General features: G+C 37.8%; 2 protein-coding genes across 2 annotated transcripts in view; one reads left to right on the top strand and one right to left on the bottom strand.

Annotated features, from left to right (window-relative positions):
• The window catches only part of LOC311302772 (uncharacterized protein), a 128,621-nt gene that overhangs the window by 86,574 nt on the left and 26,547 nt on the right, over positions 1–15,500 (bottom strand). The gene's annotated exons all lie outside the window — the stretch shown is intronic.
• On the top strand, positions 504–3,762 carry LOC311276682 (uncharacterized protein). The gene is made up of 4 exons (XM_084386519.1): positions 504–620; positions 1,599–1,675; positions 2,027–2,126; positions 2,821–3,762. Exons 1-4 carry the CDS (start codon positions 516–518, stop codon positions 3,346–3,348), a joined length of 810 nt encoding a protein of 269 aa, XP_084242645.1. The 5' UTR covers positions 504–515; the 3' UTR covers positions 3,349–3,762.

Raw genomic sequence — 15,500 nt, 5'->3', positions numbered from 1 at the left:
AACCAATTTTGAATTTGAACAACAAGAAAAAATGAAGCACTACTTTAATATCTTTATCAAATGTGATAAAAAATAAAATAAAATAAAAAAAAGAACGAGAGCGAGAGAGACTGTTGGGACATCTCGCGAGTTGAGGCGGTTGAGGCCAGTTGAACTTGAAGAACGTCATGGCGAACGCAGTTAACATTAATTCTATCGTGTCATTAAAAGAAACACCATTCAGCCGTCGTAGTAATCAGGATAAATTGTCAATTAAAGAGTTAGGGCCACCAAGACCAAATTTAAAAATAAAACAAGTATCTACAAAGGGCGGGAAATCATATAATAGAGGATTCTCGAGGAACTGGTATGAGCGGATAAAATGGCTAGCAGGTTGTGAAGCAGCTAATGCTTTATTCTGCTTCCCCTGCATTCTCTTCCATCCCGAGAACAGGACGGACATCGCATGGACAACGACAGGTGTCACCGATATGCATCATCTCTCGGAGAAGGTGAAAAAGCATGAAACGGCGAAGATGCATATGGACAGTTGCCTAAAATTGGCGGCTTTCGGGACGGTCAATATTGCCACACAGTTGGACGACAGTTACCGGATAGCTGTACGTCGTCACAATGACGAGGTTAGTAAGAACCGCCACATTCTAGGCCGTCTTATCGACTGCGTGAAGTTTTGTGGCCTGTTCGAATTAGCATTGAGGGGCAAAGATGAGAGCGAAGGCTCAAGCCACGCTGGCATTTTTCGTGGACTGGTCAACTTGGTAGCATCGCTAGACGAGGTGTTTGAGGAGCACTTGAAAACTGCCACAGTCTTTAAAGGTACATCAAAGACTGTACAAAATGAGCTGTTGGATTGCATGCTGTCAGTCATCAGGGAGCATATAATGGAAGAGGTGAAGTCAGCTAGATTCGTAGCAATTCAAGCAGATGAGACTACTGACGTTTCTACACAGACCCAGTTAGTGCTTGTGTTCAGATACATTGACAGGGACCATGCTGTGCAAGAACGTTTCTATGAGTTCATCCCTATCTTGAATACAACAGCCGAGTCGATTGCCAGTGTGATTCTGGAGAGGCTGAACAGTCTTTTCACTGATGACAAAGCTAAACTCATCGCGCAAGCATACGACGGGGCAAGTGTGATGAGGGGAGAGCGGGCTGGTGTGCAGCAAAAGGTGCGTGAACATTATGAAAATGCACATTATGTGCATTGCTATGCACACCAGCTGAATTTGATCATGCAGCAAGCTACATCTCAAACTCCAGCAGTTAGAGTATTCTTTTCTGATCTGAGTGGCATTACCAGCTTTTTTACCCGGTCACCAAAACGCACTACTATTCTCGACGAGATTGTTGCACGAAGGCTGCCAAGAGCCTCATCCACAAGATGGAACTTTAATAGCAGAATCGTGAACACTGTATACGAGAACCTAGATGACCTTATAGAGTGTTTCAGATCTATTGCGACTGACAGCTCATTTGATAGCAACACGGTGAGGGAGGCATCTGGCTTCCTGAGGATGCTGCAAGATGAAGACTTTCAGTTTTTTCTGCATCTGTTTCATCAAATCATGCCTCACGTTGACATGATGTACCAGCAGCTGCAGAAGAAGAACATTGATGCAGTCTTCATCAAACAAGCCCTCCAGAACTTCACAATGAAAGTGCAGTCCATCAGGTAAGATCATATAATATTGTTCATACCTTCTCAATATAGGACCATGTCATTTATGTATTTAACATATTATGTTTTCAAATATTATTTATTTACATAAAATGTATGCTATATGGTAACAAGATTTAGACACTTAAAAGTGGGGAACTAATTTAATCCTCTGCATCTTTAGAAATTGTAATTACCTTGTCTGTAACAAAGTTTAGCTAGCAATTTTTATATCTTTTGAGCTATTCTGAGAAAATATATCTAAAACAGACTATTTGTGTTGCTTCTGTTTTTCTAAGACATGAATAAGTATTGTCAATGACATGAGATTATTCATAAAAACACTGTTGATCTATCTGTGTTCAGGGACCAGAGCTCATTTCAGGAGCAGGAGCAAGTAGCAACAGGAACAACAAGATCTAGGAGGGCCTTGGGAGAAGAAGAAAAGCAGAGGCTGTCCAAAGAGGTATTTATTGCTGACCATTTAAATACTCCAAAATAGTGTTGGAAAATCTCACTTTGTTTTTACAATCAGTTTAGGAAAGGATGGTAGCAGTCTTTTTTACTCCTAGCATTGTACTTTGAATCGTTGACGTGTAGGATAAAGATTGTGTTGGTGTTCGAATGGAATGTACAAATTTCAGTCAACAATATTATTTGTCGCCATCTAGTGGAATCTTTAATAAAATAAACTATCTGAGTTGATTGAAAATACATTTACTGGTCAAAAACCCTTGTCAAATTCCATTTGAGCTTGAATTATGGTAAAATGTTAATTAACGTAATAACACACACACACACACACACACACACACACACACACACACACACACACACACACACACAAATCATCGCTGTCGGACAGAAGCCTTGTATGTCCAAAACTGTTACTTTTCAGGAAACGAAAGAAAACCTGTTTTTTCCCCAAAATAATTTCCAAGCTCTTTTAATGCTTTTCATTGGTTAAATATTTGTAAAACACATTGAAAGATGTAAAGGGTGACCAATAATAGCATTAATGTTTGAAAATATATGGAGATATAAAATATGGATTCTGCCTGATACATTGTTGCTGTCGGGATGGAAACCTTGTATCTCCATATTTATATTATAATAAAAAAATTATTTTATAACTAAAATAAATGTATTTATTTTGTCAGGTCTGCGACACAATCTTGGTCCACACCAAAGAAAGGTTCTCCTTTACCGACCACCTTGTAAGTGCCACGCTGCTACAAGGAGAGATGTTTCAACAGCATGGCCATACATTCCCTGTTGAGGCTCTGAACATCACTGTCAGGGCATACCCTATGTTAAATAAGGCGAAGCTGAAGACTGAACTGTCTCTCATTTACGAGAGTCCAGAATTCAAGGGCTGCTGTGGTGCACTGGCACTGTACCAGGTTTTGCTGAAGTACAACCTCCAGGATACTTTTTCAGAGACTGTTGCTCTGTTGAACATCCTCATAACCACTCCCATGACAACTGCTGAAGCTGAGAGGTGTTTCTCAACCTTGAAGAGAATCAAGACATTCCTGAGAAATGTAATGGGACAGGAACGTCTGAATGCACTGGCTATGCTTTCCATGGAGAGGGAACTAGTCAGGAACATGCCTGCTTTCAATGAGAGAGTAATTGATCACTTTGCTACTTTGAAAGAGAGAAGAGCAAAATTTCAGTATAAGTAAGCAGTGTAATAAGCGAGTAATGTGACGTAAGCAGTGTAATAATAGTGAGTAGTATTGTAAATAGTGAGTAATGTGCAGGGTCCGTACGGGTGCTTGATCCTTGAAAGTGCTTGAATTTTGATGTGTTTAAGGTTTGAAAAGTGCATAGCTAAAAGTAGTGTAAATAGTGAGTTATGGGATTTCAGTTGTTTTTTTTATTAAATTGAAATTGGAGTAAACGTTTTTGGAAATTCGCATCCTGGTTGGGCTTTGTTTGAATTGATTTTGACTTGCTGCCGAATTGTTAACACTCATAGAAACAAAAAAGGAGATTAATATTAATGAAAAAAAGTGACTTGAAATAAAAGTAGTGAAGTTGCCTTTACATGCTTAAGCTGTTAATTTATCCATTGCATGGGTGGACCTTATCCTTATCAATCATCCAAACATTTGCCCCTCCTGAGAGATTTTGCAGGAGCCGCCACTGTATCTCTATAGTTGAAATGGAGGATGCACTGAAATCTATGAAGAGGGGAAAATCTCCAGGTACTGATGGCTTGTCTGTTGAATTTTATTTACATTTTTGGGACATCTTAAAGCAACCTCTACATAGTTTGTTTAAAGACTGTATTAAAAAAGGAGAGATGACTCCCTCAATGAAGCAGGGTCTTATTTCCTTGATCCCCAAAACTGATAAAGACCCGCTTTTAATTGAAAACCGGAGACCTATATCACTGTTAAATGTCGATTATAAATTACTTGCTTTAATTTTGGAAGTTCGTTTAAAATCTGGCCTTAATAGTATAATTGGCGAAACACAAAATGGATTTATGAATCCAACATAAGATTAGTTCTTGAACTTATTGATTATTCATAGAATATTGATTCAGAAGCTATTATAATGTTTTGGGATTTTTATAAAGCATTTGACTCTTTAGAACACCAATTTTTGCTTAAATCTCTTAGTCTTTTTGGTTTTGGATGTACATTTATCAATATGGTTAATAATAACATTAACTCTTCAGTTTTGGTTGGCTTTCAGGAGTGCGCCAAGGTTGCCCCATTTCCCCATTTCTTTTTCTGCTAGCTGTTGAATTGTTATCAATTGTTATTTTACAAAATCCCAGTTTAGAAGGTATTTCAATTTTTGGTAAAGAATTTATATCTGAACTAGCTGATGATACAACTATATTTCTTAAAGACCACAGTCAAATTCCCCTGTGTATCAATATTATTCATTCTTTCTCCGAAGCTTCAGGCTTATATTTAAATGTATCAAAGCGTAATGAGACATGGTTGGGGCACTACAAGTCCCATCAGCCCTAGCGCTATATAAGGAAGTAGTGAGGTTTGTTCGCTCTCTTGCTTCCTGTCTTTGACTGATTTGGATGATTGGATGTCACGGCACATCTAAAACTTCAACTGATGGTAGGTGGAAAGATTAGTTTGCTCTCTCGCTTCCTCTGTTGCATTGATTGTGAGTCATGTGTGAATAATGTTGCGGCAGATTTATCACTTCAGAAGAAGAGTAGCGGACGAGTAGTGATGGCCAAATGAAGCGTTTCGAAGCATTATTGCTTTCTCATACAATTGTGTCGAAAATGGTTCATTACTCAAAGCTTCATTCAGATAGAAATTGCAGCACCATCTCATGGTGAAGTAAATGTAATGCAACAAAGCTGTCAACCATAAAATGCAAGTAACGTCCTGTTTATTACGTGTTTTTACCGAGGCGATCAAAGCTGAAACAGTGTTAGTGCTGTGAAACTCATTTATGCAGGTGAATTTTACACATACTGATGAATTCCATGTGTTCACCTTGATAATAAAACATTAAGCATGATGTGTGTGTGTGTAATTATTTCTTTAGACAAGGACAGAAGATCAGACCAGCTTAAAAAAAGTTGGAAACCATCACAGAAATTCTAATGATTTGTATTAAAATACCAATAGGAACCATTGGCTTTTACCATTTAAACCACTACAGAATTATTTTTTGTAGTGTGTTTGGGACATATTTCATTAGGATTTAATGCCCCCACCAATACAACCCAACACAAATCAGTAGAGACCCACAGAGACCACTATAATTCCCATTACAACCAATAAAATTCCCATGAAAACCATTCAATCCAATAGAATTTCTGTAATGGTTTCTATAGTTTTTTTTTAGCAGGGCAGTATTATGTGTGAAAGCTTTATCTTGTTTAGCTGTGGGAAGCAGAACTCTATAACTTGTTAACTGGTGGGACTGATATTTTTGTATGTTGAAAAGGATGTGCTTGTGTAACTACTACAACCCACGGTGTTGCCATGGTTTGGCATCACTTTTATAAGAAATACAGCCGCCAGGTTTCAAACCTGTCAACACTGGATTGGGCTGTCAAAGCAGTCAGGTGGTTCACAGGTGGTTCTCAGGTGGTTCTCAAAAAGGCCCAGCAGAGACTGTACTTCCTTCGCCAGCTGAAGAAGTTCAATCTGCCACAGGAGCTGCTGATCCAGTTCTACTCAGCCGTCATTGAGTCTGTTTTAAGCACTTCCATCACTGTCTGGTTTGGTTCAGCTACCAAATCGGACATCAGGAGACTACAACGGACAGTCCGGACTGCAGAGAGGATTATTGGTGCCCCCCTGCCAACCCTCCAGGACCTGTACTCTTCCAGAGTGAGGAAGAGAGCAGGTAAAATCATCACAGACTCCACTCACCCTGGACACCCCCTGTTTAAACTGTTACCGTCAGGACGGCGACACAGATCACTGGCCACAAGAACTTCCAGGCACAGGAACAGTTTCTTTCCACAGGCCATTTCCCTTCTGAACACTTAACATGCCCCCCAAAGCATATAAATAAAATCCATTGTTATACTGCTCATTAGCCTAACTTATACATATATCTATTTGTTAAATTCTGTTTATAGTAATATCCATCTGTATATTATGCTCACATTCTGTTTATAGTAACAGCCATCTGTATATATATTCATAGTACATATCTATCTGTAAAATTCTGTTTATAGTAACAGCCATCTGTATATTATATTCAGTACATATCTATCTGTAAGCATTCTGTTTATAGTAATAGCCATCTGTATATTATTATATTCAGTACATATCTAGCTGTAAACTCTGTTCACAGTAATAGTTATCTGTATATTATATTCATAGGACAATCTATCTGTAAATTTTTGTTTATAATAGTATTCAACTCTATATTTATTCAGTACATATCCATGTTCTGCACTTATGGAACCACTGTATATCCTGCACTTGCTGCTATTGCACTTCTGGTTAGACCTAAACTGCATTTCGTTGCCTTGTACCTGTACTTGTGTAATGACAATAAAGTTGAATCTAATCTAATCTAATCTAATCTAATATGCCTGTAAGTGCAATACTCCCACTGTCTAGTGCAATAAACTCAGGTGATATTTATATCTATATTATTCATACTACTCAAAATACTGTAAATATGTTTATAATCTGTAACATGCGCTAGACTCCCACTGTCTAGTGTAATATTCTCTAATTCAGGTGATATTTATATTATTCATACTACTCAAAATACTGTAAATATGTTCATAATCTGTAAATGTTTATTCAGACTAAACCCAACTGTGACCCTACTTTTTTACTTTTATACTATTTTTATTTATTTTTTATATATTTTCATTCTTAGAATTTGTATTACTATGTTCTTGTTGTATTTGTATTTGTATATGTGCACTGGAAGCTTCAGTACCAAGAAAAATTCCTTGTGGGTGCAAGCACACTTGGCAATAAAGCTCTTTCTGATTCTGATTCTGATTCTGATTCGGCGCGCTGCACTCTCTGCTCAATGTTCTGCTCTGTGTTTGCGCTGCGCGATCTGCTCTGTCGTTAACGCCCCAAACGCTCGAATCATGTACGGATCACGCACTGGAAAAGCAAAGTCCGCTCAAATAACGTGAAATTTCTCAGTAGTAGACTTCTGTTTGCTGAGCTGGTATAGCCATGCTGGACAACAATGGTAAAATGACCTGCTCTGATCACATGCTCTGGTAATAATAGCTTTGTAGGACTATATTTTATTTTGATAATTAGTAAAAAAAATAAATAATTTAAATTGATTATGTTGATTGATTATTGAAAAAGATTAATATATTGATATATTGATGTTTAATATTATTTTAATATAGGGCTATTTTCTGTTCCTTTTTTTTTTACCTGTGTTGTTTAATTTAATTAGGTGATTCTAAGTATAAATATTGATGATTACAAGCTTTGGGGAATTGCAATTAATTGCAATTAATTACAGCAAATTGTGCAATTAATTAGTTTTTTTTTTTTTTTTTTTTATTAATAAATATTTCAACTATACAAAACAGTGAATGGTCAGATATGCTGTATTTGTGATAGATTTGCATATCAAATTTGAAAAGGTACCCAACACTGCCTGGCTGTGGATATTCATAGCTATCTTGGTATCGAAAGCCTTTTTTATGCTGCTCAATCGTAGTTTGTTTTTGTGACAATTGTATTGGTGAATGATATTCCTCATGAGAAACAGATGAGTTGACGGTAAAGCCATGTTTAAGAAGTACAACAGTTTTTCATTTTTGCAAACAGCTGTTCTGCTACTTGACTATTGACTATTCCAGCAAGTTGCGAGACCAGGCAAAGCATCATGGGCATCCTTTGTGTTATCTTCGTGGAAACGATCGTACAGAGCATAATGCTCTGCTGAACCAGTTATGGGATGGCTATCACAGTCTGGGACCACTTTCTTGCAATTCAACCAAGGAAGTGACACCTTTAGTTTCCTATCTTTGGCAAGTGCTATGTTTTCTGCAGTTGGGGCCTTTAACCGTCCTTCAAATGGTTAGAAGGGCAACCTTTGTGGTTCTCTCAGAATCATGTGTGTTGATAGTCCACGTGCGAAGTCATATATTACAATATTTGGCATGTATTTCCAAGAAAGGAGCATGTCTGTGAAGTCACGTGGGCTTTCAGCTCTAATGTTGCACTTTATACTGTATACAATGCCACACAGGTACATAATCACAGCCCAACCGCAGAAATGAACAGACTGTAAAAAGACAACCCTTGTTTATCCAACTAAAAAGTTTTTCTTCCTCACTGATATGTGTATGTGAAATCACTTTTCAGAAATTCAAAGAATAACACCATTTGAAGTTATTCCACCCAGTGAAAAATCTTGACAATAATAGTATCTTACACATACAGTACACTGTGACATTTTGATTACCTGATGCAGCCCAAATCTTTTGAAAGAAAGACCTTGTTGTACGTGTGCCTTGACTTCAATTCATTGGACAGTCTCAGGAGGAGGTCATTTTGCGATCCAGAGGAATCCAACCCCCACTCTCTGCATAATTTCCTAACCACTTGAACCTGTCAAATAAAATAAAATATGTGAGGATCTGCATGTTTTCAGGTAAAATAATGGCCTGTAAATCACTCTAAAAAGGACAAATATAATTAACTGTATTTTTACCTTCTGCTTGTACAGCTCCTCTGTTCAGGTGGTCTTCAGAGACTGTAATTTCACAGACCTCAGCTGGTTTTGCCGGGCGGACTTTTTCAAATTCCATATTGAGGACACTGTTTGACCGGCGTGTATTTCTGCCCATCCACGACACCCAAAAATGGAAAGTTGGCATCTATAAACAAGATGTTTTAGTTTGTTAATTAGTTTGTCACACAATTCTTCAGTCATTGAAAAAGATGTTACATGTTGACAAAATAATCTTGGCTTGCATTACTTGTTACAAATCCTCGACTGATCCTTTGCATTGAAAGTGCTTCCCAAAAATGCTCCATGTCAACCTCTCCATTAAAGTCCTTTGGAGGTTGTGCAAGGTCACTTACTAAAGAAATGATGTGAAAAAACATTACACAAATAGTAAATTCAGAAAGTAACCTGGTGTGCGTTTCCCAAAAGCATTGTTAGTGAACTATGGTCGTAAGTACCATTGAGCTCAATTAGTAATGACAGAACTTGCGACCATAGGTCTGTAATTGAATCTAAATCAGTCCATTCCATGGAAAAAATATGTACCTGACAAATGGAAGGGTCCCTTTTGATGGAGGTCCATGATGACCACTGGTGGATGATCACCACAATTTACACAGGAATACTGATAGTCATGATCAGTGAGTGCTTCAAAATAAAGATACCCATGTAGAACTGTATTAGCTGAGGGAAACTTTACCCCTGAAGTCAATTCTACATATTCTACCACTCTGCTCACTGCAGTATGCACCTAAGGGAGAAACATTATAGTGAGAATGCAGAAAATGTTCTGTTTAAATTTCATATATTTACCCTTTTAAAAGATTAATTCATAGATTATATTTAAATTAAATATGGTATAACAGTTCCTTATGGTTAAGCATAAAGAGAGATCAAGCACTATCCGGTCATTAAAATTGTGTAGGCCATCTTTCCACTCTTGGTAACGGTAGAAGGTTCCGCTTTGATGGCAAGATTTACAGTACGTAGAGATGTCTAGAAATCAGAAGTTTCAACAATATTCTCAGTACGGTTTACAATACATTCAATGATTAATGAAAGCACAGCAAATCTACCACAGTGGATTGTCATAAGATATAGTTTCACTGACCTACCTTCAACAATACGCGAGTTGGTGAGGATGTTGGCCTTATTTGTCTTGTTGGCCTTATTACAATGAAGATTGTGTCACTCATAGGTACATTGTCAAGGCACTGCTGGCACATCATCTCCAGTGGAATGAGGTGCCTTGGGTATTCTTTTGCCAATAATGGATGCCGTAAATGTTCTGGCAGAACAGCAGGTAATTTTTTGAACTTCAAAATATACTCAACCTTGGCTTTGAACTTTTGGTCATCTTTTGGAGGATATGGAATGTTACCCAGCTCAACCTCATCATGACGGCCTCCATCCTCTGTTGATGTTTGAAATTCCACCTCCTCAGTGCACCGGACTTTCCTGAACAGTCATGATCTAAGAGTACTCTAAGAGTAGGTGAGCTTCATGCCCTCTCGGTGAGTCCACAGTGTCTCAGATGGGGGCCTCAGATGAGTACAATCAGGTTACACTCTGGCCGAATCCAGCTTTCCGACCTAAAGTGTTGTCTGATCGCTTTGTGAACCAACCCATTCAGCTTGCGACGTTTAATCAAGAGGCTTCCCAGACAACTGCGTGTCCAGTGAAAGAGCATTGCGACAGTATGTGTTGAAGACTGCTTCATGGCGTATCACTGATCAGCTGTTTGTCCGTTTTGATGCCTGTCAGAGAGGCTCACCCTTGTCAAAGCAAAGGTTGTCTCATTGGGTGGTGGATACCATTGTACAGGTATATGATTCGGCTGGTCAGACAGTTCCAGCATCTATAAAATGCCATTCAACCCAGTCAGTGGCTACTTCTTGGGCAGCACTACGTGGAGTGGCCCTTTCTGTAATATGTGCTTCTACATGGACGTCACCTTGCACGTTCACAAGATTCTACAGGATCAATGTGGCCCCTATTCCTTTGGTCAGTTCTGCTGTGTTAGCGGACAGTATCAAGGTGAGTGGCCCTCGTGACTTGGTTGTATTCGTCTTCCACTCTGTTCGGCTGTCTCTGGCGGTCTGTAACAATGAAATAGAACGCCGGTTACTGATGTAACCTTGGTTCTATGAATAGTGGAAGACCGCCAGAGTCTCTGGTCACTCGGATTGAGAGAATAACTGCAGAGAACGACCGTGACATGAACGGAGTGGATATAGCTTCCGACACGTTATCGGTCAGGGTCACAGGTGACAAATCAATGCAAGATTTTCGATATGGCTCGCAAGACGCGACTCCTTCCACTATGTTCGACCGTCTTTGGCGGTCTTCCACTATTCATAGAGCCATGGTTACACCAGTAACCGGCATTCTGTGGACTCAGGGGTCCTGAGCTGCAGTAGGCAACCAGTTACTTATAGTGCAGCGTTTTACATGGCGTCCCGACTGCATATAGCTACACAATACGAAGTGACCGTTCGAAAGAGAACTACTGGGTTACTATCGTAACCTCAGTTCCCTGAGAGTAGGGATGAGTATTGCGTAGCCGGCTGCACTATAGTAACCTGGCGAGTTGTCGCTTCAGTCGTTTAAACCTGCTAAAATGGCTTTTATTCGGGGACTAATATAGGCTGATAAAGACAATTAGGAAAAATAAACTACTGACACTGAAATGGATTCATATTAACCTTAATTAACCATATTAAAAGCTTACTTTTCTAATTGATCACTTAAAGATGCGACATTGTGATCTATATCCAGTGTTAGTTCAGTGTAATTGCCACGTGCTGAGCAACAAAATCTCTTCTGTGTAAGTTAGTCACAGTCAAATCACTCCATCTCCACCAGTGTTGCCAGTTTGGAAATGTCCAAGCATTGTACAAGAAGCTCAAAATGATCATATTTGGAAGAAAATTATCATACACAAGTCAAACGTACAGAATACAGCTATTTATTGGCCAACAACTTTTTGACACAACATGAAAATGACTTTTTTGCTAAAATATCAACCACAGCTTGGAAAAAACTGGCCTAAGCGAAAAAAAGAACTCTTTGCTTTTTTTTTTTTTTTACTTGTTTCTTGCAAAACATACAGAGATGACATGTTAATGATACACAACTTTGTATACAATATACAAAAAGAACATTAACTTGTGCTCATGAGAGAGTCATTCTCCACGATGATTGACCGAGAAGAAATAACGTGAGATGAGATGAAAGACATGCGTATCTCCACGTTCAGGTTCTTCTCACGGTAGACGTAGAATCCACAGCTAGATCAATGAGTATAGAAGCCCTATGATTACAACCACCATCATTTGAAGTGTCACACAATTCTGAGATTGTTTTCATTATTTATCGTAAATTGAACAGAGGTCAAAATTATCGTACAAATACGATAATTATCGTACGTCTGGCAACACTGATCTCCACTTATAGCTGGTCTGTGGTGATGGTTTTAATAACCGTGAGTCTCGGGCTTGTTTGTCTTCTGTTGATTATCATCATACTTCGGTATTTCATGATCACAGCAGAGAGAGACGAGATGAAGAGTTACAGGAACACAGCTGAAGAGTTTGATCAAACTAAATACTGCATATGTGGTTTCTCCACTGAATGGATCTTCATGTGTCGCTTCAGATGACTTTTAATAGAGAAACTCTTCCCACACTGATCACACGTGTGCGGCTTCTCTCCAGTGTGGATCCTCTCATGTCTTTTCATATTTGATGAGTCACTGAATCTCTTGTCACAGTGTGAACACTTGTAAGGTTTTTCTCCAGTGTGGATCATCTCATGTGTTTTCAGATTTGATGAGTCACTGAATCTCTTGTCACAGTGTGAACACTTGTGATGTTTTTCTCCAGTGTGAATTCTCTGGTGCCGTTTTAAATCTACCCCTGTAGTAAAAGTCTTCTCACACTCAAAGCACATGTACTCTCTCACTCCAGTGTGGATTTTCTCATGTCTATGTAAAGTTGGCAGAAGTGAAAAACTCTTTCCACACACAGAACATGAATGCGGCTTCTCCTTCGTATGAACTGTCAGGTGTCTCTTCAGTTGTGATGCCCTAAGAAATATTTTGCCGCACTGATCACATGAGAACGGCTTCACTCCGGTGTGAACTCTCCTATGCACATTTAGACTAGTTTTGTATGTGAAACTCTTTCCACACTGATCACATGTGAACGGCTTCTCTCCGGTGTGGATCCTCATGTGTTGCCCAAGACTATGTTTGGTTGTGAGACTCTTTCCACACTGAGTGCAGGTGAAAGATTTATTGTCTTTTCTTTTCATTAAAAATGTCTGTTTAGTCTTTGAGCGACTCAAAGGTTTTTCTCCAGGTTGGAAATGATGTTCCTCCTTCACTTCACTCAGTTCTTCACTCTCCTCGCTCTCTTCCATCAGGTCTGACAGGAAAGTAAAAATTATTCATTTAATTTTCATCAAAATAATTGAAAGAGAGAAATATAAAGTGAAAGGACATGATGTAATAGTAGAAAGTAGACAACGGTTATAAAATATTACGGTAATTTGATGCCTTTTTATAAATTGATTATATGTCCTTGAAACTTTCCATGAATGAAGTAAATGTATCTTCCAAATATTATTTAAAACTTTATAGGCACGAATCCCATGTTTCTTTTGCAAGAACTATTAAATGTATTTGATCAATGACACAATTATCTAACATGATATTAACATTAAAACACACAAATATTGCCATTTTTGACACCAACTTTGAGATTGATATTTATTTGACTAAAACCGTTTTAATTATTAATGGCCGTTCACACTAGACTTTTCCTTGCACTGACTTCCATTCATGCGCATGTGAAAGTGGGACACCAGAAACACAAGCTCAAGTGAATTACCCTGTGAGAAATAACACAAGCGTTTAGCATTCAAGTGGAGTGGATTGTTTATTTAAAATTTTTGAATTATTATTATTTGTTGTATGTTAAATTTATGTTTGTAAAAAAAGCTGCCACAGAATGTGACGTCATTTCACATGTTAGGCTCAAAAGTGTAGTGTGTAGAGTGGCCATAGTGAAACAACCCTTTTACTCCTGACATGATTTTCCGGTAACACTTTACGGTAAGAGTACATGAATTATCATGAATTCATGTATAAATTCATGCATGAATTATGCATTCATTCATGCATTAATATCTCATGAATCATCAGGAACTAACACGAGTTCAACATTTTTCATTCATGACTTCATGGATGTACAACACCTTAATTAAAACATTAACTAAGAGGAGTACATCATCATGAATTATGATTTATTACGCATGATCATGATGTTTTCTTTGTTCACAGTTATGCCACCATCACATTGTTCATCAGTGTTTCAAAGGACCTATAGTCAACACTTTAGTTGAGGGGCCACACACATGATGAAGTCATTGATAGATAATGCTTAGTTAATGAAAGTATGTTGACTTAAACTATGTTGAAAATGACTGAACTTCTGGTAATGTTGTTGCAAATTGGGAACCAGATATAAAATAAATGTAAAATAAAACAGTTAAAATAGAATTTAGCTTGATCTGATGTTGACAATCAATATAACAATGTCTCAAACCACCCTTTACTGACCATTTGTTGAAGAAAACCCAGAACATTCTGTACCGTTTCATAGTTGAACTGTTTATCTAAATGTGATGAAGTGCTTGAATGTTTCTAACATGAATGTTCTTCAGCATCATGAATGAATGAAGAATAAACACCAACCTCTTTGTTCTTCAGGATCTTCAGTGTGTTTCATTCTGCAGGGTTCTGGATCACTCCTGTTCCCTCTGTCCTCTTTAATAAACTCAGTCTTTGCAGATTTCAGCTCTTCCTGATGCTCTGATGCTCGTCTTCACTTGTAGCTGATGGGAATTTACAGCATTTATTGGAGAATCGCAGTGGGAGGAGCTTCACTGATGATGTATTCCATTGGGAGGAGCTGATCTGCCAAAAAAATCTATAATAAATAATAATTTTATTTTTCAATAATAAATGACACTTCTAAGCATTTATGTCTGTCTATCTATTCATCGTACAGTAATTGATGCCAGTTCATTGATTATTTTTAATTATTTTTATTGCTAATCCTAACATTATTCTGCTTCTTCATTAAAATACAGGTATCTAGAAATAAAGAAAAGAATATAAATAATTTAAATTATTCCTAATATGAATACATGTTAAGAAAAACAGTTAAAATCATAAACACAAAAATAAAGGTACATATAGTAGCCAACAAATCCCCTCAGTCTGCTGACACCAATGAAATGAGCTTTACGTCAATTTACAGGAGATCTGAAGACATCAGCATAATAAATGAGGTGAAAACAGGAACTATTGTCATGAAATAAAGAGTGTTTTCAGCAGATCTGTTAATATTGATGAGCCTCAGACTATCAACACTCATTCAACAAGCCATTCAGGATCATCAGCAGATCATCTCACTTTATTCTGAGTGTTTGCTGTTATAAACACATTATTTGAGTCAGGATACATGACAAAAGCCTGTAAAACTACTCTACTGAATGAAAATACTGTAATTTCTCACAATATGACATGGATAAAACATCAATACCACAAAAACAATCACTAATGACACTCATCTTCATCAACCACTACAGAGAA

Source organism: Rutilus rutilus, assembly GCF_951802725.1.
Source record: "Rutilus rutilus genome assembly, chromosome: 1".
In the NCBI taxonomy this organism is placed as follows: Eukaryota; Metazoa; Chordata; class Actinopteri; order Cypriniformes; family Leuciscidae; genus Rutilus; species Rutilus rutilus.
This window is presented reverse-complemented; position numbering and strand designations above follow the sequence as displayed.

Bases quoted from the DNA above. Each gene is read 5' to 3' on its own strand.
- LOC311276682 (XM_084386519.1), top strand. From the start codon at position 516: ATGCATATGGACAGTTGCCTAAAATTGGCGGCTTTCGGGACGGTCAAT. The intron at 621-1,598 runs GTTAGTAAGAAC...ATGTACCAGCAG, and splicing joins TACGTCGTCACAATGACGAG to CTGCAGAAGAAGAACATTGA. The intron at 2,127-2,820 runs GTATTTATTGCT...TTATTTTGTCAG, and splicing joins AGCAGAGGCTGTCCAAAGAG to GTCTGCGACACAATCTTGGT.